This window comes from Hyla sarda, chromosome 4 (assembly GCF_029499605.1).
Source record: "Hyla sarda isolate aHylSar1 chromosome 4, aHylSar1.hap1, whole genome shotgun sequence".
Lineage (NCBI taxonomy): Eukaryota > Metazoa > Chordata > Amphibia > Anura > Hylidae > Hyla > Hyla sarda.
Window position 1 is genome coordinate 244159866 of NC_079192.1, and position 23120 is coordinate 244182985.

At 39.6% G+C, this 23120-nt stretch overlaps 1 protein-coding gene across 3 annotated transcripts in view; it reads right to left on the reverse strand.

Annotated features, from left to right (window-relative positions):
• The window catches only part of ST7 (suppression of tumorigenicity 7), a 138086-nt gene that overhangs the window by 12292 nt on the left and 102674 nt on the right, over positions 1–23120 (reverse strand). For 2 of the 3 annotated variants that reach the window (XM_056573843.1, XM_056573845.1), the window contains exons 8-12: positions 21367–21464; positions 16821–16935; positions 16359–16431; positions 14878–14980; positions 5158–5308 (exon numbers count right to left, since the gene is read on the reverse strand). In XM_056573843.1, coding sequence (XP_056429818.1) covers positions 5158–5308; positions 14878–14980; positions 16359–16431; positions 16821–16935; positions 21367–21464 — 540 coding nt within the window. The remainder of the gene's footprint in view (positions 1–5157; positions 5309–14877; positions 14981–16358; positions 16432–16820; positions 16936–21366; positions 21465–23120) is intronic. The other variant, XM_056573844.1, reaches the window with a different exon arrangement.

Sequence of the window (23120 nt, forward strand, 5' to 3'; positions counted from 1 at the left end):
TGATGTATTTCCCACCCTAGGCTTATACTCGAGTCAATAACTTTTCCTGGGATTTTGGGTTGAAATTAGGGGTCTCTGCTTATACTCGGGTCGGCTTATACTCGAGTATATACGGTAAGTGTCTGCACAATAATCACAAGAGCAGATTCAGATCTATTACAACTGTGTACTAAACTTCAATAAAAGGAAGCTTAAGATCTCTCTCTTCGGGTCAAAAAAGCCTCTCTAAATATTGAAAAGAAACACACCATGGGGGATCATGGCAACCAATCAGATTGCTTCTTTAATTTTTCAGAGGCCTTTTCAAAAATGAAAGAATCCGATTGGTGCAATGGGCAACTCAGCAACTTTTAGGTTTTGATAAATCTCCCCCCATGTATTTTATACATGTTGACTGCCAGTATGTGCCCAGAACTGTGGACTATAAAATAAGCATCATACATTGATGCTACAAAAAAAAAATATTTGAAGTTCACAAACATTTAACCCCTTAATGACACAGGGCGTAAAGGTACGTCCTGGCGAGGTAGTACTTAACGCACCAGGATGTACATTTACGTCCTATACGTAACCGCGAGCTTTGGAGCGATGCTCGGGTCATGCGCGGCAGGTCCCGGCTGGCAGGGACCCGCCGGTAATGGCCGACATCCGCGATTGGGCAGGATGTCCACCATTAACCCCTCAGATGCAGTGATCAATACAGATCCCGGCATCTGTGGCAGTGTGTTCACTAAAATAGTTCATCGGATCAGCCGCAGCGCAGCTGCAGCGATCCGATCATCCAGAACGGCAGACAGAGGTCCCCTCACCTGCCTAACATGGGTCTTCTGTTCCGGTCTGAGATTAAGCAGACCAGAGCAGAGCACTGAACAGTATTAGCAATTGAATGATTGCTATAAATAGTCCCCTATGGGGACTATTAAAGTGTAAAAAAATAAATAAAAAAAAGTTTTTTTCATTTAACACTTTTAAGAAACATATTTGGTATCACCACGTGCATAAATATCCAAACTATTAAAATATAATGTTAATTATCCTGTACGGTGAATGGCGTGAACGTAAATTTTTTTTTTTATATATAACATTTTATTCCAAATAAAATTGATAAAAAAATGTATTAAAAGTTTTATATATGCAAATGTGGTATAAAAAAAATTGCAGATCAAGGCGCAAAAAATGAGCCCCATACCACCGCTTATACGGAAAAATGAAAAAGTTATAGGTCAGCAAAATAGAGGGATTTTAAACACACTAATTTGGTTAAAAGGTTTCTATTATTATACCGCTTTAAAAAAATTGCAAAGTATGTAATCATGGGTATCATTTTAAATCGTATTGACCCACAAAATAAAGAAAACAGGTCTATTTTACCGTAAAGTGTACAGCATGAAAACTAAACCTTCCAAAATGTGCAAAATTGTGGTTTGCTTATCAATTTCCCCACACAAATAGTACTTTCTTGGTTGCGCCATACATTTTATGATATAATGAGTTATGTCATTACAAAGGACAACTGGTCACACAAAAAAAAGCCCTCATACTCGTCTGTGGATGAAAATATAAAGTTATGATTTTAAGAAGGCGAGGAGGAAAAAACAAAAATGTAAAAATAAAATTGTCCTTAAGAAGCTTTTTTTTTTTTTTTTTAAATTGTCTGCCTGGTAGTAATCTGGTACTCATCCTGATCCATGTCTCAGCACAGCACAGCATTATTTCAATTTAGGTTTTTTTTTGTGTATCTTTATTAGATGCTTCTGTATGTGTTTTCCAACATCCTGTTTTTTGTTTTTTCCGTTAAGATTAAAAACGATAATTTTTTTGAGAAATTTTCAAGTGGTCATTTTAACCCCTTAAGGACCAAGCCCATTTTAACCTTAAATCGTACCCATCAGATCACTCAGATAAATATATCACTCAGTACCTAATCCTGACTATGTACATCTAATTTTTATGTGTCTGGCACCTTTATTTTTTTATTACACTTTTAATTTAGCTCACTAGTCTGAATTCCTCTCAAAGGGAGGGGGTGTGGCCTCATTGTGCAGGTCTCCGCCCCCTCCCTCAGTATGCTGTCTGCTCACATCTCCCCTAGCATTAGCAAAACTACAACTCCCAGCTTGTCCTCACTGACAGTGGGAGGATTTTTCAATCAAGGAAGTGTGTCCATGACATAGGTGATGACGCATGGACACAGCAGGACTAGTATGTGTCCAAGCAGGCGGGGGGGGGGGGGGGGGCAGTTGTCTGACTGGCTTTTTCAACATGAATTACTGAAAATTTTCTAATGAAAGCAATTGCAAAACCTATTGGTTATACATGCTTTACAACATATCAAAAGTTTTTGTATCTTACCGTGCCCATTTAAAGGGTAGCTCCCACCATCCTATATTTTTTTTTCTGTTCCTGCCTATTGCACATCTCTCCCTAACCCCCTCCCTGCTTTAAATTTTTTTTTTTTTTTTTTTACTATATTAAAAATAACTTTTTTTCTGCCTGGTAATGTGGTTGTGCCACGGCAGACTTCCCCAGCAGGCACCACGTCACTGATTCCGCCCTTAGTTCATCTACACAGGGTGCCTCCAGCTGTTTCACCACTACAACTCTATTGGCTGTCAGGGCATGCTGGGAGTTGTAGTAGTGAAACAGCTGGAGGCACCCTGTGTAGATGAACTATAAGTTAATGCCATGTGGCGCTACTCCGTTCCCTCCGTCACACATCTCTACCGTTCTGAAATCCGGAACCCCAGCTCAGTGAGTCCGGCAACGGGCGTGCAGGGGCAGCAGCGGCAACAACCTGTGGGAGGAGTGGCCTTCCAGCCAGTGGCCGGGGAGCCAATGCGCTCACTCCCACCTGTCTGATTGACAGGCAGGGAGCGAGCGCAGAGTAAATTAATTCGGACCGCAATCGGTCCGAATTCAGGCTTAACGTCACGCCGTGCTGCAGCCGGCCAGTAGGGGTCTCCCTCCTAGTGGCCGGCTGCAGGTTTTCAAATGTAAAATTCACCCTGAAAATGAAAAAATTTATAATGAAAATATATTAGATATGTTGTAGTACATAAGTACTGCAACATATCAAAAAATAAAGTTGGTGACAGTGCCCATTTAAGGACCAGGCCAATTTTATTTTTGCGTTTTCGCTTTTTCCTCCTCTCCTACTAAAATCCATAACTCTTTTATATTTCCATCTAAAGACATCCATATAAGGCCTTGTTTTTTGCGTGACCAATTATTGTACTTTGTAATGAAACCTCTCAATTTACCATAAGATGTACGGCAAACCCCCCCATAAAAAATTTTAGGGAGGAAATTTTAATGAAAACCACAATTTTGCACATTTTGGAGGGTTTTGTTTTCACACAGTACACTTTACGGTAAAAATGACGTGTTCTTTATTCTGTGGGTCAATATGATTAAAATGGTACCCATGGCTAGATACTTTTATATTTTTGTACTGCTTAAAAAAAAAATCTAAATCTTTTTGTACAAAATCAGTAATCAAAAATCGCCCTATTTTGACCACCTATAACTTTTTAATTTTTCCGTATATAGGGAGGTATGAGAGCTAATTTTTTGTGCCCTTATCTGTACTTTTTATCAATACTACATTTGCATATATAAAACTTTTAGATAATTTATTATTATTTTTTGGGGGAATAAAATGTGACAAAAAAAGCAGCATTTTTGAACTTTTTATTTATTTTTTATGTTTATGCCGTTCACCGTATGGGATCATTAACATTATATTTTGATAGTTCGGACATTTTACGCACGCCGCAATACCAAATATGTTTATAGAAAATAAAAAAAAAATTACGCTTTTTGGGGGTAAAATGGGAAAACTGACAGTTTTCATTTTTATTGGGGGAGGAGATTTTTCCCTTTTTTTTTTCTTTTTTTTTTACATTTTTCAACTTTTTATTTAATTTATTTTTTTACACTTTTTATGTCCCCATAGGGGACTATCTATAGCAATCATTTGATTTATAATACTGTTCAGTGCTATGCATAGGACATAGCACTAATCAGTATTATCTGTCATCTTCTGCTCTGGTCTGCTCGATCTCAGACCAGAGCAGAAAAGGCCGGAGACCTCCGTCCGCCATTACAGATGATGCTGCCGCGCCGATCCGATCTACAGTGACCCCCCCGACCTACGATGGCCCCGACATATGATCAAATCGACATACGATGGCCTCTCAGAGGCCATCGCATGTCGATGTCAGCATCGACATACGATGCTTTTTTATGGCGGGGCCATCGCATTAGGTGCTATCCGGCAGCGCAAAATGCTTAAGCTGCTGCCGGATAGCAGCTTAATGTTCCCCGTGTGGTGCGGTAAGTATTACTTACCCCTCCACAATGCTCCGGGGTGCCCTCCGGGTCCAGCGCTGGTCTTCCGGTGTCTTCTTGGCCCTCTCCGATTACGTCAATACGCTGCTGCGCACTTCATCCAATAGGAATGGCGTACGCAGCGGCGTAATGACGTCGCCACGCAGGCCCAGTAAGGCCTTGCGGAGGCCCGGGGTCACCATCGGGAGTGGCGGGGACACCATCGCGAGCGGCGGGGACAGGCGAGTACAGCTTCCTATACTTTACATTGCACAAATCCCTCAACATACGATGGATTCGACAAATGATGCCGTGATCTGAGGAAGTAATGGCGGACATCCGCGCGATCACGGTTGTCTGCCATTACCGGTGGGTCCCCGGCTGTGTATGACGCAAGCACCGCTCTGAGGCTCGCGGTCATACACAGGATGTAAATGTATGTCCTGGTGTGCGAAGTACCGCCAAACCAGGACATACATTTATGTCTGTGGTTGTTAAGGGGTTAAAGAGTTTTCAGCGTACAAGGAGATTGCGGTTTATGCCTATATCACCAGTGTGGCATCTGACTTATGTGGAAAGTTACAAAGTTCTGGGAAATTCATTTCTGTGATGTCAAAGATAAGCATTTCCTTACAGCTATGATGTATATTATTTTGGGGAAACAAAAGGATCCCACAGACTGAAATCTGCCATTCACCAACCCCACTAATAAAAATCTCCATCACTCCACAATACAAACCTAATGCTTTGCAAATAGAACCAATGTACAATCTGTGTTCTGCTGTTAATGATTGGTCTATAGGAATTAGAAAAGAACAATATACTTACTCCCTTCCCACGTACAATGTAAGAGATTTAAAGCTCCCTCTACCCTTTTCCAGTGCTGAAGGTGAAAGAAAGCATATGCTATTGCTTCACTGTCCCCTCTCTTCAGGATGTGCTCAGGGGGTAGTATTAAACTTTTCATTTCAAGAAGGTACTAAGAAAAAAGAAGAAGAGATACAGATGTGTAATTCATACCTCAAACTAGTAAAGAAATCAATCTATTAAAAACACACATTTACCTTATTAGAGAAATCTATTCCTACAAATCCATACAAATCCAATCCATAGCAGGTCCTAAAATCTACTCAAATAGGGTGATTAATCAAAACACATGCAGAGGAGAAGTTGAGCAGTTGCCATAGCAACCAGATAAAAGCAGCAATTTCTATGGGCAATTGCTCCACTTTTCCTCTGCACAAGTGTTTTTTCTCCCACGAGTGAAAGGGTTATTCAGATTGAACTGTATCTTGTAGCAGATTTTCAGTGTGGAATCTGCACCCAAAATCTGCGGCACATCAGTCATATCTGAACACTACCTCCTAAAATGCTAAGAGGACTAGAGAGGACAAAAAGTCTTCAATGTTGTCATTTTGTAAACCTACTTTGTCTGTAGCAGAGAAGCCAATTTAATGGACATCACTTGTATTTTTCAGCCTATGTAAAGCATGTTACACTTCTTATTTATAAAAAACACTTATTATTGGAAAATGCATACATCGAGTAATCCTTAGGAAATTATCGGCATAGCATATGTGCCCTCCACTTACTATGGCGTTCAGAATATTGAGGAATGGTAATGGAATTGAGAGTTTTGTGCATCGTTCAACATTTTTTTCTTATTCTTTTCAATCTTAAAGCTAATGTGGTTTATGGTCTTAAATATTTGAAATGTGTTGGCTGCAAAGTTTCCACAGTGGCGCAAATGTGATGACCACCATAACTTTCATTTGTACAATACTGGTTCTGAAAGGTGGAACTGAATGTTACCCTATTCTGGGAAAGTCAAACAGAGCATTCTTAGACCAAGCTATTGCACAATGGAAAAAGAAATATGACTCCGCATATTATTGTATGGTTTGAATTTTTAGTGGATACTGTTCTATGGAATAGCGCAATTGACTACAATATACCATATAAATGCCAACATACCCAAAGTCAGGTATATAGACCATATAGACAGACTAAACATGTAAGGGTACAAGTACAAGTCAATTTAATAAATACTGTAATATATCACTTCCACTGCTTTCAGCTCACCCCATGTTATCCCTGACCGCGACTCGGACAGTGCAGGGCAGCACCCTACGAAGGGAAGGAAAGCAAATCCAGCACGGATCAAATGCAGTGTAGTAGTACCATTTACTGTGTGTTAAAAGTCAGACAGACACAAATAGTGTGAACAATGGTCATGGGTGACTACTGTTCACACCATATGTATCTAAGTCTATGACTTATAATGTATACAAAAAGAAGGTTGCAGCAGCACTCTGTCAAAAAAAAAAAATGGAGGCTCTTAGCGCACTTTTTGCTCAAAACGTGTCCCCCATCCACCACGCAGAGGTGGCCTCATATCGGATGGGACCCTAACACGCTTATTCAACTCACCTCTGCTGGGCATATGGCCTCTGACTGGGTGACAAGTAGGACCCACTATCAATATAAAAAACCTCCTGTGAACAGGGAGGGGTGCCACTCCCCCTAACCCCTTAAGGACCAATACAATTAGGTCTGTACACCTCTTAGACATCCCCGATTTGAAAAATCAGGCTTGATCTTTGACTTTATTAGAGAATAACTGTGGTAAGGTTTTGCCAGTCACAATAATTCTGACTTTTTTTTTGTCACATGTTGTACTTCATGTAGATAGTTAAAGTAAGCCGATATCATTTGTTGTTTTTTAAAGAATTATAAGCAAAAGCAATGTAGGGGGGGCTCACCATGATATATTATATAAACGCATCTTAGTGCAATACATCATATTGTCAAAAAAACAGCTGCCACTGGAAACAAGATGCACACCACTAAGTAAATTGCAATATCTTTATTAGTACAAAACAATTGATCAAGTTACAAAAATGTTTAAAACCATTTAAAAAGGCTCCTAAAGAGCCACAACACAGCCTCAGAGCAGGGCCATGACCCCCTGCTCTGGGTAAATGACCCCGTCCTACTGCACTATGATATAAGTTGTTAGTGTCAACTCAATGTGGTTACACAAAATGGTGAAATTCAGGGGCACTGTAGAAACTGCAAAATCATAACCAAGCATATAAGAATAATCCTATCTAATATACAATAATATCCTGCAGTGCTACCCTACAGTCAGTAAACAATACCACAATGAAATGCAATCCACATTTGCCTGCGACACAGATGCTGCGGCAGAGGACGGGGTCACTGAACCCCACGCATTCCGTCGCAAGGCGACTTCCTCAGGGGTGTTGTAGTCACTGTGTATAAAGCCTCATTTTATACTATTGCGGTGGGTGTTAATCAATCAAATACCTGGCAGGTGCGCTCCATGTGTCCAGGCTCGGCGTGGAGGTGGGGAGCTCCTTGCAGTGGCACAGCTCCCACTTCCTGTGTAACCTCTCTAGCCGCCCGTATAGTTCCGGGTTCTGAGTGGGATGCTAGTTCACATAACCTGGGTCACGTGGCGCGCGTCTTCTGAGGCGCATGCGCTCCCCGTCCCCGCAGGGTGGTGTGATGCCATACATTATAAACATACACCCTTATTGCGGACAGACATGGGGGCGCATGCGCATATCATCTGCGGTAACCCCTGGCAACCAATAATATAGCACCACAAAATAATAAAAATGAAATGTGTAGTGTAGATGTTTAACCAACTACTAAAGCTCCTCAAAGCAAAATTACATATTAAATGCCATAGTATTTTAAATTCAGTACCCAATGTGACATTGCATTATTCCCTCATTTGTGAATTGAATAACAAATTAAATAATCCATGCTTATTTTATTGTGGTAATTTTTTATTTTTTTGAGTTTGTGATGTTTGTTTGTTATTTTTTTATGACATAAATTGCACACCAATAAGGTCCTGTACACGACCGATTTAATAAACCTCTAAGCCAAGTATCAATGTAACTAATAATCACCAACTGACCAACACCAGTGAATAGAGGTGGTTTAAAACATCACTTTTAATATATACTCAATAAAAGTAGAAAGTACAATTAGTGCCGTTCCGTGCATGTACTCGATAATCTTTGATCCAAATTATAACTGCTAAAAGCAAATATAATTATATCCAAGCTAGGAGTGCTATAGTATAATTCAAGCACATCCAACCATGAAAAAAAGTGTGCTACATCAAAGCACAATCAAGCTGATGTGACAAATCACTTGGGGTCACCCAGCAAATAGTTACTCCTTCAGTCATCCAATAATGGCGACTGAGTCTCCCAACGCGTTTCTATCGCCTGTTACGGCGGTGTCATCAGGGGAGGTATTGACATAGGAGTCAATCAAAAATAGACCGTCAGGGTATGTACCAACTGAACGGACTAAGTCAAGGGGCTGCAGCATGTAACCGTACACAACATGCGGCAGCCTCTTAGCTATAGTACTTAGATATATAAAACATCAAAATAAGATTTTTTTTTTTAAAAGAACCATATGATTATGTTACTTGAAGTCCAGCACCAACAGAGGCCTTTCTTAACCACCTCCGATTGGCTGCCTATTGCGTGACTTCAACAAGAATTACCGGTGGCACGCACTCTCGCAGTGGCGAAGAGGCCGGCTGACATCCAGCCCAGCGCGTGTTTGTTATTTTTTTATTTTATATTTAATTTTTATTAGTTTGTTATTTTTTTGGGGTTACATTCAATTTTTAAAAATGTATCTCTTTGTCTATTTTCTAATTTATATATATTTTTGTTTGCATTGATTAATTCTTACTTGCACATGTGCATGCATGCACCCATACACACTCCACACCAGTATCTATATTTTAATGTTATCTATATTATTTATTAATCGTTTTTAATTTGATTTTACTAGTATATATGTAATAAATAAATATTCTAATTTTATTTTTTATTATTTTTTGTTTTATTTTTTGTTTATTTTTCTAAAGTCCATCTATAGATAGTATTCTTATATCAATGGACAATGGCATACAGACGGACCCTATAGGATGATGACTCCATTCTCTTTCAAGAAGAGAATGAAGTCATCATCCTATAGGGTCCGTCTGTATGCCATTGTCCATTGATATAAGAATACTATCTATAGATGGACTTTCATCCCAAAGGGGTCTTGAAATGTATGGACTTGTGCAAAATTAGAGACAAACAGGAAAACGCGAGTGATACACTTAGCATTTTTGATTGGTCTTAGCGGTATGCCTACATACTTATGAATATGTTATTGCTACTATGTATTCATAACCTCATATATGAGAATTAATACAATGAATTATTATATGATACCCATTGATGTGATCAAGTTTTAGTGGGGAATGGGGGGGGGGATATAGGGCAGATGCGCTCTGGGATTTGCGCCCAATAGATTCCAATTATCTGCGGTGACCAATATGGCACCAAAGGCACCACCTTAATTTTCTTTTTTTAGGCCATGGGATGTCACTCACATATTTATTATTACTTGTAACATCACGCATAGTTATTGTATAAATATAAAAGTAATAAATATAATGTAATGACAAAAATAAACAAAAAAATATAAAAAACACAAAAAAAATTATAAAAATGATTTTTTTTTTAAAACAAGAATAATCAGCAATAAAAAATAAAATAAAAATTATAAATAAATAAAAGATAACAAATAAAAAATAAACAAAAAACAAAAAATAAAATAAAAAATAATAAATATTTATTTATTTATTACATATATACTAAAATCAAATTAAAAACGATTAATAAATAATATAGATAACATTATTAAAATATAGATACTGGTGTGGAGTGTGTATGGGTGCATGCATGCACATGTGCAAGTGAGAATTAATCAATGCAAACAAAAATATATATAAATTAGAAAATAGACAAAGAGATAATTTTTTTTAAAATTGAATGTAACCCCAAAAAAATAACAAACTAATAAAAATTTAATATAAAATAAAAAAATAACAAACATCACAAACACAAAAAAATAAAAAATTACCACAATAAAATAAGCATGGATTATTTAATTAGTTATTCAATTCACAAATGAGGGAATAATGCAATGTCACATTGGGTACTGAATTTAAAATAATATGGCATTTAATATGTAATTTTACTTTGAGGAGCTTAATACTTTAGTAGTTGGTTAAACATCTACACTACACATTTCATTTTTATTATTTTGTGGTGCTTCATTATTGGTTGCCAGGGGTTACCGCAGATGATATGCGCATGCGCCCCCATGTCTGTCCGCATTAAGGGTGTATGTTTATAATGTATGGCATCACACCACCCCGCGGGGACGGGGAGCGCATGCGCTATACTCCATGAATAGGAACTAGGTTTCCTGGCGCAGACGGGTCACGTGGCGCGCGTCTTCTGAGGCGCATCATGTGAACTAGCGTCCGACTCAGAACCCGGAACTATACAGGCGGCTAGAGAGGTTACACAGGAAGTGGGAGCTGTGCCACTGCAAGGAGCTCCCCACCTCCAAGTCGAGCCTGGACACATGGAGCGCACCTGCCAGGTATTTGATTGATTAACACCCACCGCAATAGTATAAAATGAGGCTTTATACACAGTGACTACAACACCCCTGAGGAAGTCGCCTCTGCCGCAGCATCTGTGTCGCAGGCCTATGTGGATTGCATTTCATTGCGGTATTGTATATTGACTGTAGGGTAGCACTGCAGGATATTATTGTATATTAGATAGGATTATTCTTATATGCTTGGTTATGCTTTTGCAGTTTCTACAGTGCCCCTGAATTTCACCATTTTGTGTAACCACATTGAGTTGACACTAACAACTTATATCATAGTGCAGTAGGACGGGGTCATTTACCCAGAGGAGGGGGTCATGGCCCTGCTCTGAGGCTGTGTTGTGGCTCTTTAGGAGCCTTTTTAAATGGTTTTAAACATTTTTGTAACTTGATCAATTGTTTTGTACTAATAAAGATATTGCAATTTACTTAGTGGAGTGCATCTTGTTTCCAGTGGCAGCTGTTTTTTCAACAATTTTAAAGAATTATAGGCCGCACTTCATGCCTGCAAAGGGTTTTAGCTGCCAGAACCATACAGAACCCCCACAAATGACCCCATTTTGGAAACTACACCCCCTAAAGTATTCACCTAGACCAAAAGTGAGTACTTTGTAACCATTCCAGACACACAAAAAGGACTCAAAGTACTCACTTTTGGTCTAGGTGAATACTTTAGGGGGTGTAGTTTCCAAAATTGGGTCATTTGTGGAGGTTCTTTATGGTTCTGGCAGCTAAAACCCTTTGCAGGCATGAAGTGTGGCCTATAATCCATTTGGCCTAAAATGTAGCCCTGAAAGCAAAATGACTCTCCTCTCCTTCTGGGTCCTGCCTAGTGGGTAAGGAACCAAATATGGCCTAAGTGGGGGTATTTTTTAACACGGGACAAGCAGCTCAATAAAGAATAGGGTGCATTTCCTCCTTTTTAGATGCAATGTACACAAAATATGTCCTGCAAATTATGTGTTTGCGAGAGGAAAAAAAAAGCAAATTTCATTTTTTTCCCACTGACTGAGTCTTTTTTGTGTGTCTGTAATGGTTACAAAGTCAGTGGGAAAAAAATGAAATTAGCTTTTTTTTCCCTTTTGCAAATACATAATTTGCGGGACATATTTTTTTGTACATTGTGTCTGAAAAGGAGGAAATGCACCACATATTTTATTACGATGTTTGTCCACAGCTTAGGCCATATTTGTTTGCTTTGCTACATGGTGGGACCAAGAAGGAAAGGAACCCCATTTGGAATTCAGGACATCATTATAAAAATGTTAAGTACCACTCCATGCCTGCAAAGGATTGAAGCTGGTAGATTCATACCGCACCCCACAAGTGACCCCTTTTAAAAAAAAATACACCCCCAAAAGTATTCACTTAGGATAGTAGTGCATTCTTTTAGGCCTTTATGTGTAGATGGTATTAGCATAAGTCAGTGTAAAATATTTAAAATAGCTTTTTTTATGCATCATTTGTGGTATACATTTTTTTTTTAAATAATAGCTTCTGAAATGAATTGAATGCGCCCCATATTTTATTACGCTGTTCGTCACACGTTATATAATACCCCCGCTTAGGCCATATTTGGTTGCATGGCCACATGGTGGGACCCAAAAGGAGAGGAGCCCCATTTGGCTTTCAGGATATCATTAAAGAAATTATAGGCCGCACTTCACCTTGCAAAGCATTCTAGCTGTCAGAACAATACCGCACCCCCAGAAGTGACCCCATTTTTGAAACTACACCCCCTAAAGTATTCACCAAGGGCAAAAAAAGAGTATGTTGAGCCCTTATTGTGTGGACGGAATTATTTCAAAGTCAGTGTAAAAAAATTGAAATTAGCTTTTTTCCCACAAATGCTTTATTTGTGGGACATCATTTTGGTACATCACTTCTGAAATGGAGGAAATACGCCCCATATTTTATCACGCTGTTCATACCAGGCTGGGCAGTACCCCTACTTAGGCCATATCTAGTTGCATGACAACCTGGTAGGACCCAGAAGGAGAGGAGTCCCCTTTGACTTTTAGGGCATCATTATATGATTAATAGACCCCACTCCATGCGTGCAAAGGATCAGAGCTGGTAGAATGACACCGCACCCCCACAAGTGACCCCATGTGGACTGCAATATGTATTAGCTGGACCAGAGACCGCTCTGATCGGTCCTTGGTCGGCTAGCAGTGACACACAGATGTCTGTGGCAGTTGAAGTTCCTGATGGATATATCCGTGATGTTGTGGGAATAAGCACCCATTCATGACGAATATATCCATCACTGGGAGTTAACAAAATAGATGAATCAGTTTTAGTTTTTTTTAAGGGGGGGGGGGGGTTTATAGTCCCCATTCATACTGCATTTCTGCAGTATGTTAGCGATGTCTGCTGGAGTCATGTCAAATAAGGCATGCCATGCCATGTATACTATTGACGAACACCTAACAAAATGCAGAAATTCAGTATGAATGGAGCCTTTGTAAGAATTTTTTTTTTAATAAGGGTAGGGTTACAGGGGATGCACCCACAGCGTATTTCACACTGCGGATGTCCCGTCGGCAGTCACAAGAGTCAGCGCACTGCTGCAGCCGGGTAGTTCGGTGTGTCTGCCCATGGCTGCAGGCGGGAAATCTGCTACTATAAGTGTACACACAGAACTACCCCCCTGCAGCAGGGAGCTCACTATTGCGCCAGTGGGGAATCCGCAACACATTATGTATATTTTTTTATTTAAATTTTTTTTTTTCCACTTTTTTTTAATGCTTTGGAATACTTAGTATTCCAAAGCTGCCTGACAGTTTTACACTGGCAGGTAGCAATATCAAGACATGCTGATATGCACTTCCTGACAGGCATTTACCAGGGCAGACCTGGGATCTTTGTAAGACCCCCGGCTGCCCAGGTATTTAGCAGCACCCCCGCGACCGTTGCAGGGAGCTGCAGGAGAGAGACAGAGGGAGCCCCCTCCCTTTGTTAAACTCCTTACAGCCTGCGGTCACTTTTGACCACGGCTGTAAGGGTTAAACTGCCAGGATCGAAGTTTACTTTGGTCCTGGCAGTGCGGCAGGGTCGCGGCTGCGTGTTAGAGCGGAGTCCTTGCCGCGATCTTGTGGGTATACTAGGCAGAACCCATGAGAACCATTAACGTGTATACTCGTCCACGTGCAGGAAAGTTTTTGTGCCAACTTGCATAGCAAAAAATATTTAAAAAAGGAAAGATAGCCAGCACAACAACCTAATACATAGGTGCATGCTGCTGTGGTAAATACTAAATATACAAAAAAGAAAATTGCAGCAGCACTCTTGGTCAAAAAATGGAGCCTCTTAGCGCACTTTTATAATGCACAATAAACAGGACTACTGCACTGCATTTGAGCCATGCTGGTTTTGCTGTTTTACAGAAACTTTTGATGATGTACATGATCTGATTACACCAAATCTTTTATTTTTACATTTCTGTGTATGAATCTGTGAATGTTTATGTAGTTTTCAGGATGAATACATGTTTGTCACAAAGTTACATGAAGGCAGATATGGCAACTGTCAAGACTACTGCAATGACCAGGTAGTTTGATTTCAGGGAATGCAATCACTTTCTGAGGTAGGTGATCCCTGTATTTTAGAACTTGTTTTCTAAATTTCCAGCTTAAAAAAACAGATTTTTCAAGTCTTCAATTTTATGAAAATATGTGCATGCAGGCACATGAATAAATATTATCTTTACATATTTTCTGATTATTATGAGAAGGTACTGTGTGTATAAGTTACTAATTTGAAAGTACTTTTAGCTACAAATATACATCTATTTATGTATTTTTTTCTTTTTATACAAAATTACAATTTGATGAAAAATATCTTGAAGGTACCTGTGTGTACAAAGTGCTGAATGGGATTCTGACAATGTATCAGGTATGTACTTTCAGTAGATATACAAGTAGGTGGGTTTGGTCATGGAATACAAATTGGCCTGACTAACAGATGTCCATAAATCCTTGACAGCGAGTGGGTTAAAGTCATTATGATTCACATTTATAGACGTACTTTTGGCACATGTGGATTGAACTCCACTGCTCTGTGAATTGCCTCCACGGCATTCATTTCTGCTGTGCTGAGCCCTCGCCGTGACGCGGCTTCTGGGGAAAATCTGAAAGCAAAGACAGGTATCACTGAGTTAAAAAAAAAAATAAATTCTACAAGAAATATCTCGGGGCCTTGGGTACAGTTTTATTTCCAGACTTAAAAGCAGGTTATAAACTATGTCGACCATGACACACTTTTCTAAAATGTCCCTGTCTAGCTAAGGTATGACAGGCATTTCTATATTCTACTGTTGTATGGTTCATGCTATCACTTTTAGTTTAGAATGATGCTGTATTAGGTCACTATATGCCCATGTTACCGGCACAGATATTGCTCTAGGATAAAGAAAATAAACCAGACCATGCAATCTCTTTCTCACCTCACACCTCACGGCTAACTCCAGAGCTGTACTTGGCAGGCAGACACCACAGGGAAAGCTGTGACAACCATTGCCCTGCCCTCCCAAGCTGGAGTCGCTGTGTAGGGAGGAAAGATGTTGCAGGTACTGGTCGATCTACAGGACAAAAAAAAGAATGAAAAAAAAAAATAATTACTTGCACTTCCATGAGCGCACACATCATGCTGTCTCACAATACTAGCTATGCCTGCCCTACAGTAAGCTGCCGCTGTTTATGGTGATCTTTTTCTGGTATCATCCATTCCATTTATACGGTAGTAAAATTAAAGGTAATTGGAAATCAAAAAATATGGATTTTACTTTTTCATATGGAAATGTTTATCTCTTACCTCCTGCGTAGCATATAAAAAAATCTCACAAATATAATGCGTTTTATCAATATACCAATATACTTCACCATAATGTAGCTAGATCTCTAAGAGTTGAAATTAGTTTCCAAAGATGCTAAGGAGTGCCGATGTATAACTCCTATCCTTTTATTTTTTCATTTTTAAGGCTGAATTACGTTACGTTTGCTTCCTATAGCTGCTGGATCCGGCTGAGAAATGAGCCAACCAGAGTCACTATCTGACTAAAGTGAAAACCGGGCGCTCCCGTATCTCAACCGGACCCGTGCAGCTTCTCATTCAAAATTTCCGAGCCGAACCCTTGCAGCCATTGGAAGCAAACGTAATGTGAATGCAGCCTTAGAATGGACAGAATAACGTCCCCATAGAAGGATAAAGAAGACTTTAAACACTGTCCCTCTGATTATAAAATAATATGGTAAGTGCCAGATTCCTTATGTAACAAAGCAGAACATTCTGGTGATATGATAAAATTATCTATGTAGGGGTTTGTTCTTTGCTTTTTTTCTCACTAGTATTACACATAGAACATCATTTTATATGTCAGCTCAGAACTACCAGTCATTCCAATGGAGAGCATGCCATTTAAGTGTTAATGTGGTGGGATACAAGTAGAAAATATTCCAGATGTGTACTGCAGAAAAGAGGGAAAATAACTGATAATTTAGGACACTTACTTGTCTGATACCGCTCGTGCTTTTAGCAGCGCGGCTGTGTAACATATTGTGGCAGACTTTGGTAAACTTATATCTGTTGGCAGAAGAGAAATTAAAATTATTGTTACAGAAGAAAGAGATTCTATTGTGTGTTAACTCTATAAAGGTTGCATAACAATTTGTAAGGATTAGAAAACTACAGTTTCAGGAAACGAATGTGATGGGATTACAAGGTTTCCATATACAAGCCCATTATGCACTTGAGGCCAAAATAGTTACTTTTTGATGACAAAGTTTAACATTTACTTGCTGTATTAAATAGCACAGCAGGCTTTGCTATTCCATACAGAGGGAGCCTATGTAAAATAAGACATATACATTAGGAGCTCATGTGGTGAATGCATTTAAACAGAAGCATTTTCACATAGTATTAAAAGACATATACAAACATGGTGCATTAGGATGTAAGAGACATGAACTTACCATCATACTTTGCTAATACTGCCTGTACATCTGCATATGCCTGGAGCTCCAGCAAAGCTTCCAACAAGTTCTCATGAATATTGAACATACTCAGCAGAGGGAACTCCTTCATTAACTAGAAGAAACGAGATACAGCAAAATGACAACCACAGGGCACAGAGGCTTCAGGATCTCACAAACATCTGCAGAAAGCCTTAAGGAATACAGAGGCTTGGAAAAGGTCTATTAATATTCAGAAATACACAATTCAATGTTTTATCAGAATTGGTTTAGAGACAAATCAATGTGTCACAAGCTGATTTCTAGGTTCATAGTTTTACAGGGGTACTCCGCCTCTAGACATACAACCTCCGTTGTATGTAAATTGTTTGAGGATTCTCTAAGAGATGCTATTTTGGAGTATCTTGGGTTTTTGAGGGATCGGTCCTGTCAAACTAACCTGATCAGCTTTTATGAGGAGGTGAGCTCCAGACTGGACCAGGGGCAATTGCTGGATGTCGTATATCTGGATTTTTCCAAAGCATTTGATACGGTGCCATATAAAAGATGGGGGGGGGGGGGCTGGGGGAAAATGTGTGTAAGTGGGTAAGTAACTGGCTCAGTGATAGGAAACAGAGGGTGGTTATTAATGGTACTTATTCTGATTGGGTGACTGTTACTAGTGGGGTACCACAGGGGTCAGTCTTGGGTCCTATTCTATTTAATATATTCATTAATGACCTTGTAGAGGGGGTGATGAGTAAAGTAGCAATCTTTGCAGATGATACTAAACTCTGTAAAGCGGTAAACACTACAGAGGACAGTGCACTGTTACAAATGGATCTGGATAGGTTGGAGGTTTGGGCTGGGAAGTGGCAGATGAGGTTCAACACTGATAAATGTAAGGTTATGCACATGGGGAAGAAAATCCGGGCTGGGATTATGTATTAAATGGGAGAACACTTGGGACGACTGAAAAGGAGTCTTTGGAGTCTTAGTTAATAGTAAATTTAGCTGTAGTGACCAGTGTCGGGCAGCTCCTGCCAAGGCAAATAAAATCCTGGGGTGCATCAATAGGGGCATAGATGCCCACGACAAGAAAATAATTCTACCGCTGTACAAATCACTAGTCAGACCACACATAGAATACTGTGTACAGTACTGGGCACCAGTGTACAAGAAAGATATAGGGGAGCTGGAGAGGGTTCAAAGATGGGCAACCAGAGTAATACGGGGAATGGGAGGACTACAGTACCCAGAAAGATTATCAGAACTGGGGTTATTTAGTTTAGAAAAAATAAGCTATGGGGTGACCTAATAAATATGTATGAACATATCAGGGGACAGTACAGAGATCTCTCCCATGATCTATTTATACCCAGGACTGCATCTATAACAAGGGGGGCATGCTCTATGTCTAGAGGAAAGAAGGTTTCTACACCAGCACAGACGGGGGTTCTTTACTGTAAGAGCAGTGAGACTGTGGAATTCTCTTCCTGAGGAGGTAATAATGGTGAAGTGAACTCTGTAAAAGAGTTCAAAAGGGGTCTGGATGCATTTTTGGAGAATAACAATATTACAGGTTATGGATTCAGGGATACAGGTTATGGATACAGGTTGACCAGGGATTTATTCTGACTGCCATATTTGGAGTAGAGTATGAGGTTTTTTTTTCTCCTTCTTGTGGATCAACTCAGTAGGGACTCCTTAGGGTTATAGGTTGAACTTGATGGACTCTGGTCTTTTTCAACCTTATGAACTATGTTATCCTTTGGATAGGGGATAAGATGTCTGATCGCGGGGGTTCTGCCACTGGGGACCCCTGCAATCTCTCCTGCAACACCCCCGTTTCTCAGCTCCATCCCCTGCATAGCCCGTCATCAGCCACAGAGCAATCCTCGCTTTGTGCAGCTGAAAAACGGGGGTGCTGCAGGAGAGATAGTAGGGGTCCCCAGCGGCAGGACCGTCGCTGTCAGACATCTTATCACCTATCCTTTGGATAGGGGATAAGATGTCTAGGGGTGGAGTACCCCTTTAAAGAATTTAATTCCTGTAGCTAGCGATTGTGAACACTTTCCACTTCTCCAGCTTCAATGTGATATTTAGAATTTGTGATATGTGCAATATGTTCTACTTCTATATCACTACATGGAGCGTATTTGCCCAGGTATGTGGGTACTATTAAAATTATGTGTGGTACACTAAATATGTGGTGCAGTCACGGATACTTTGGGGTGATACAGGAACAACTTTTAAATACGCAGTGTTGCATTTACATTTTAAGGGGTACTCCGGTGAAAACATTTTTTTTTTTTAATCAACTGGTGCCAGAAAGTTAAACAGATTTGTAAATTAATAATAAAAGAGAAAAAGAAATGGTGCAGCTCACAATTTTTACACTGACCGAGGTCTAATGGACATACACCTATATGGTGTTAACATTATAAATACGAAATAAATCTAGTTTGCCCGTCCTCAAGGAAAGTGTACAGGATTTTTTAAAAATATGAAGAATAATTGAAAACCGTGCTTCAATTGTAATATATATTCTTTACTTAATTAAAATTAACAGTATCTAATAAACTATCTTCACACAGGGCCATTGTGTGAAAAATAGAATAGACAGTTCACAATTATTAATAAAACATTAAACATAAAATAGACATAAAAATTGTTGCCACTAGTGAATAACTGTTCATTTGATCCTGTTGAGAATATTCAAATAATATTATAACAACCAGCGTCCATAAATGTCACTAAATGGTTAACACAAGTTGTAGCCTGGTTATTTGATCTTAAATGTTCAGATGTTTCAGAAATGTTTCAAAGTTATGACAAATGTAGCACTGTAGCCTAAGTGTAGAGCACTATAGCGCAGGTGGCAGAATATTTTACCAGTCTCTGGATAGCCGTCTGCTGTAGGTGGAATTAGGATACCAGTGATCTTCCCAGGGTTGCAGGAGTTGAGCGCTGGCAGGTCTGGTCTGCGCCGGACCAATGGAGAGCCGCTCGATGGTGGTACTCACTGCTATTGGTAGTTGGCAAAACCTTGTGGGGTCAGCGTGTGACGTCACTGGTAACTGGCTGGAGGCAAACACTGGAGACAGAGGCTGGAACCAGAAGCTGTGCGTGCTCCCTTGATGGAATAGGCTGGGCTACCAGGTAGCGATAGCTGTTATGATGGCACAGATCCAAATTAATGTATTGGCGCTGTGTTCAGGATCAGTAGTGGCAGATAAAATCAAAAGGCAGATGTTCCATCATAACAGCTATCGCTACCTGGTAGCCCAGCCTATTCCATCAAGGGAGCACGCACAGCTTCTGGTTCCAGCCTCTGTCTCCAGTGTTTGCCTCCAGCCAGTTACCAGTGACGTCACACGCTGACCCCACAAGGTTTTGCCAACTACCAATAGCAGTGAGTACCACCATCAGCGAGCGGCTCTCCATTGGTCCGGCGCAGACCAGACCTGACAGCGCTCAACTCCTGCAACCCTGGGAAGATCACTGGTATCCTAATTCCACCTACAGTGGACGGCTATCCAGAGACTGGTAAAATATTCTGCCACCTGCGCTATAGTGCTCTACACTTAGGCTACAGTGCTACATTTGTCATAACTTTGAAACATTTCTGAAACATCTGAACATTCAGAAACATTTTGAAACATCTGAACATTTAAGATCAAATAACCAGGCTACAACTTGTGTTAACCATTTAGTGACATTCATGGACGCTGGTTGTTATAATATTATTTGAATATTCTCAACAGGATCAAATGATCAGTTATTCACTAGTGGCAACAATTTTTATGTCTATTTTATGTTTAATGTTTTATTAATAATTGTGAACTGTCTATTCTATTTTTCACACAAGGGCCCTGTGTGAAGATAGTTTATTAGATACTGTTAATTTTAATAAAGTAAAGAATATATATTACAATTGAAGCACGGTTTTCAATAATTTAATTATTCTTCATATTTTTTAAAAATCCGGTACACTTTCCTTGAGGTTGGGCAAACTAGATTGATTTGTAAATTACTTAGATTTAAAAATCCTAATCCTTCCAGTACTTATCAGCTGTTACAGAGGAAGTGCTTTTTTTAATTTATTTCTTTTGTCTGACCACAGTGCTCTCTGCCGACACCTCTGTCCATGTCAGGAACTGTGCAGAGCAGGAGAGGTTTGCTATGGGGATTTGTTCCTGCTCTAGACAGTTCCTGACATGGACAGAGGTGTCAGCAGGTGAGAGCACTGTGGTCAGTTTTTTACTGGAGTACCCCTTTAAGATCCACTTAGAGGTTATGCTCTGTTCATATTGCCATTTGTTCTGAGCCTTTGTTGACTGTTTTGGCAGATCTGACAGAAAGGATAGCACTGCATGTCATATGCAGAACATTGAGGTTTCTGTTGTAAATAGAAGCCAAAATGCTAGCGTACATGGAGTGAAAAGGCATGATATTTTATTGTTTAAGATAGTTGTCCTGAATGTATAAAAAAAGGAAAAAATTTTTAGCCACAAAGCACGAGCTAATAGAATGGTCCTATAAAAAAAGGCAGAAACACACTTACATCTCTCATCATTTTTACAGCTTCCCTTGTTCTTCCTAGTTTCCGTGCACACATGGCTAATCTTCTTTTAACGTACACCAATACATTGGTGTCTCGTCCTGTAACAATACAAGTGTAATTCAGACATATATTGTAAGCCCATGCTAAAGCGTCCGTCATTTAGAAAATCATTTTAAAGTTTTGATCGGTCAGGGTCCGAATGTTCACACTCCTGACCATTGTAGACATTTATAGCAAAGGATATACAGTGGATATAAAAAAAAAAAAGTCTTCTCACCATTTAACGACAATGGACGTAAACGTACGTAATGGTGCCGTGGTACTTAACGCACCATGATGTAGATTTACGCTCCATGATGACAGAGAGTACCGGACCGGTGCTCGCGTCATGCACGGCAGGTCCCGGCTGCTATCAGCAGCCAGGGACCCGCCGGTAATGGCAGACATTCGCGATCACGCTGATGTCTGCCATTAACCCCTCAGAGGCCGTGATCAATACAAATCCCGGCATCTGCGGCAGGCACTTAAAATGGATGATTGGATCGCCCGCAGTGCTGCCGGAGTGATCCCATCATCCAGCATGGCAGCCAGAGGTCCCCTCACCTGCCTCCGGCCATCTCCAGGGGTCTTCTGCTCTGGTCTGAGATTGAGCAGACCAGAGTAGAAGATCACCGATAACACTGTGCCCTAGCCCTAAGCATAACACTGAACCGTATTAGCAATCAACTCATTGCTAGAAATAGTCCTCTATGGGGACATAAAAAGGGTAAAAAAAAAAAAAAAAAATAATTAAAAAAATACAATTTGAAAAATCCCCTCCCCCAATAAAAACGTAAATCGTCCCTTCCCCCCCCCCCCCATTTTACCCCCAAAAGGCATAAAAAAATAAACATATTTGGTATCGCCGCATGCGTAAATGTCTGAACTATCAAAATATAATGTTAATTATACCATATGTTGAACGGCATAAACATAAAAAAAAATAAAAATAAAAAGCCTCAAAAAATAATAAAAAGTGATTAAAAAGTAAAATATAAGCAAAAGTGTTACCAATAAAAACTACAGATTACGGCACAAAAAATGAGCCCTCATACCGCTCCGTATACGGAAAAATTAGAAAAATATAGGGCAATTTTAAAACATACTAATTGAGATTTTTTTTTAAGTGGTACAATTATAAAAAAAAGCACATAACATGGGTATCATTTTAATCGTATTGACCAATAGAATGAAGAAAACATGTAATAAAGTGTACAGCGTGAAAACAAAACCTTCCAAAATTTTATAAATTGCGATTTTCTTTTCAATTTCCCCACATAAATGTTTTTTTGGTTGCGCCGTACATTTTATGGTAATATGATGTCATTACAAAGTAAAATTGATAACGCTAAAAACAAGCCCTCATATTGTTCTGTGAATGGAACAAACTTTTTTTTAAATCAACTGTTTACAGATTTGTAAATGACTTCTATTAAAAAATCTTTACCCTTCCAGTATTTTCTAGCAGCTGTATACTACAGAAGAAATGGTTTTCTTTTTGAATTTCTTTTTTGTCTTGTCCACAGTGCTCTCTGCTGACACCTGATGCCCGTATCAGGAACTGTCCAGAGAAGCATAGGTTTGCTATCGGGATTTTCTCCTGCTCTGGACAGTTCCCGATACGGGCATCAGGTGTCAGCAGAGAGCACTGTGGAGAAGACAAAAAAGCACCAGTTGATTAACAAAAAAAACAAAAAAAAGTACCGGAGTACCCC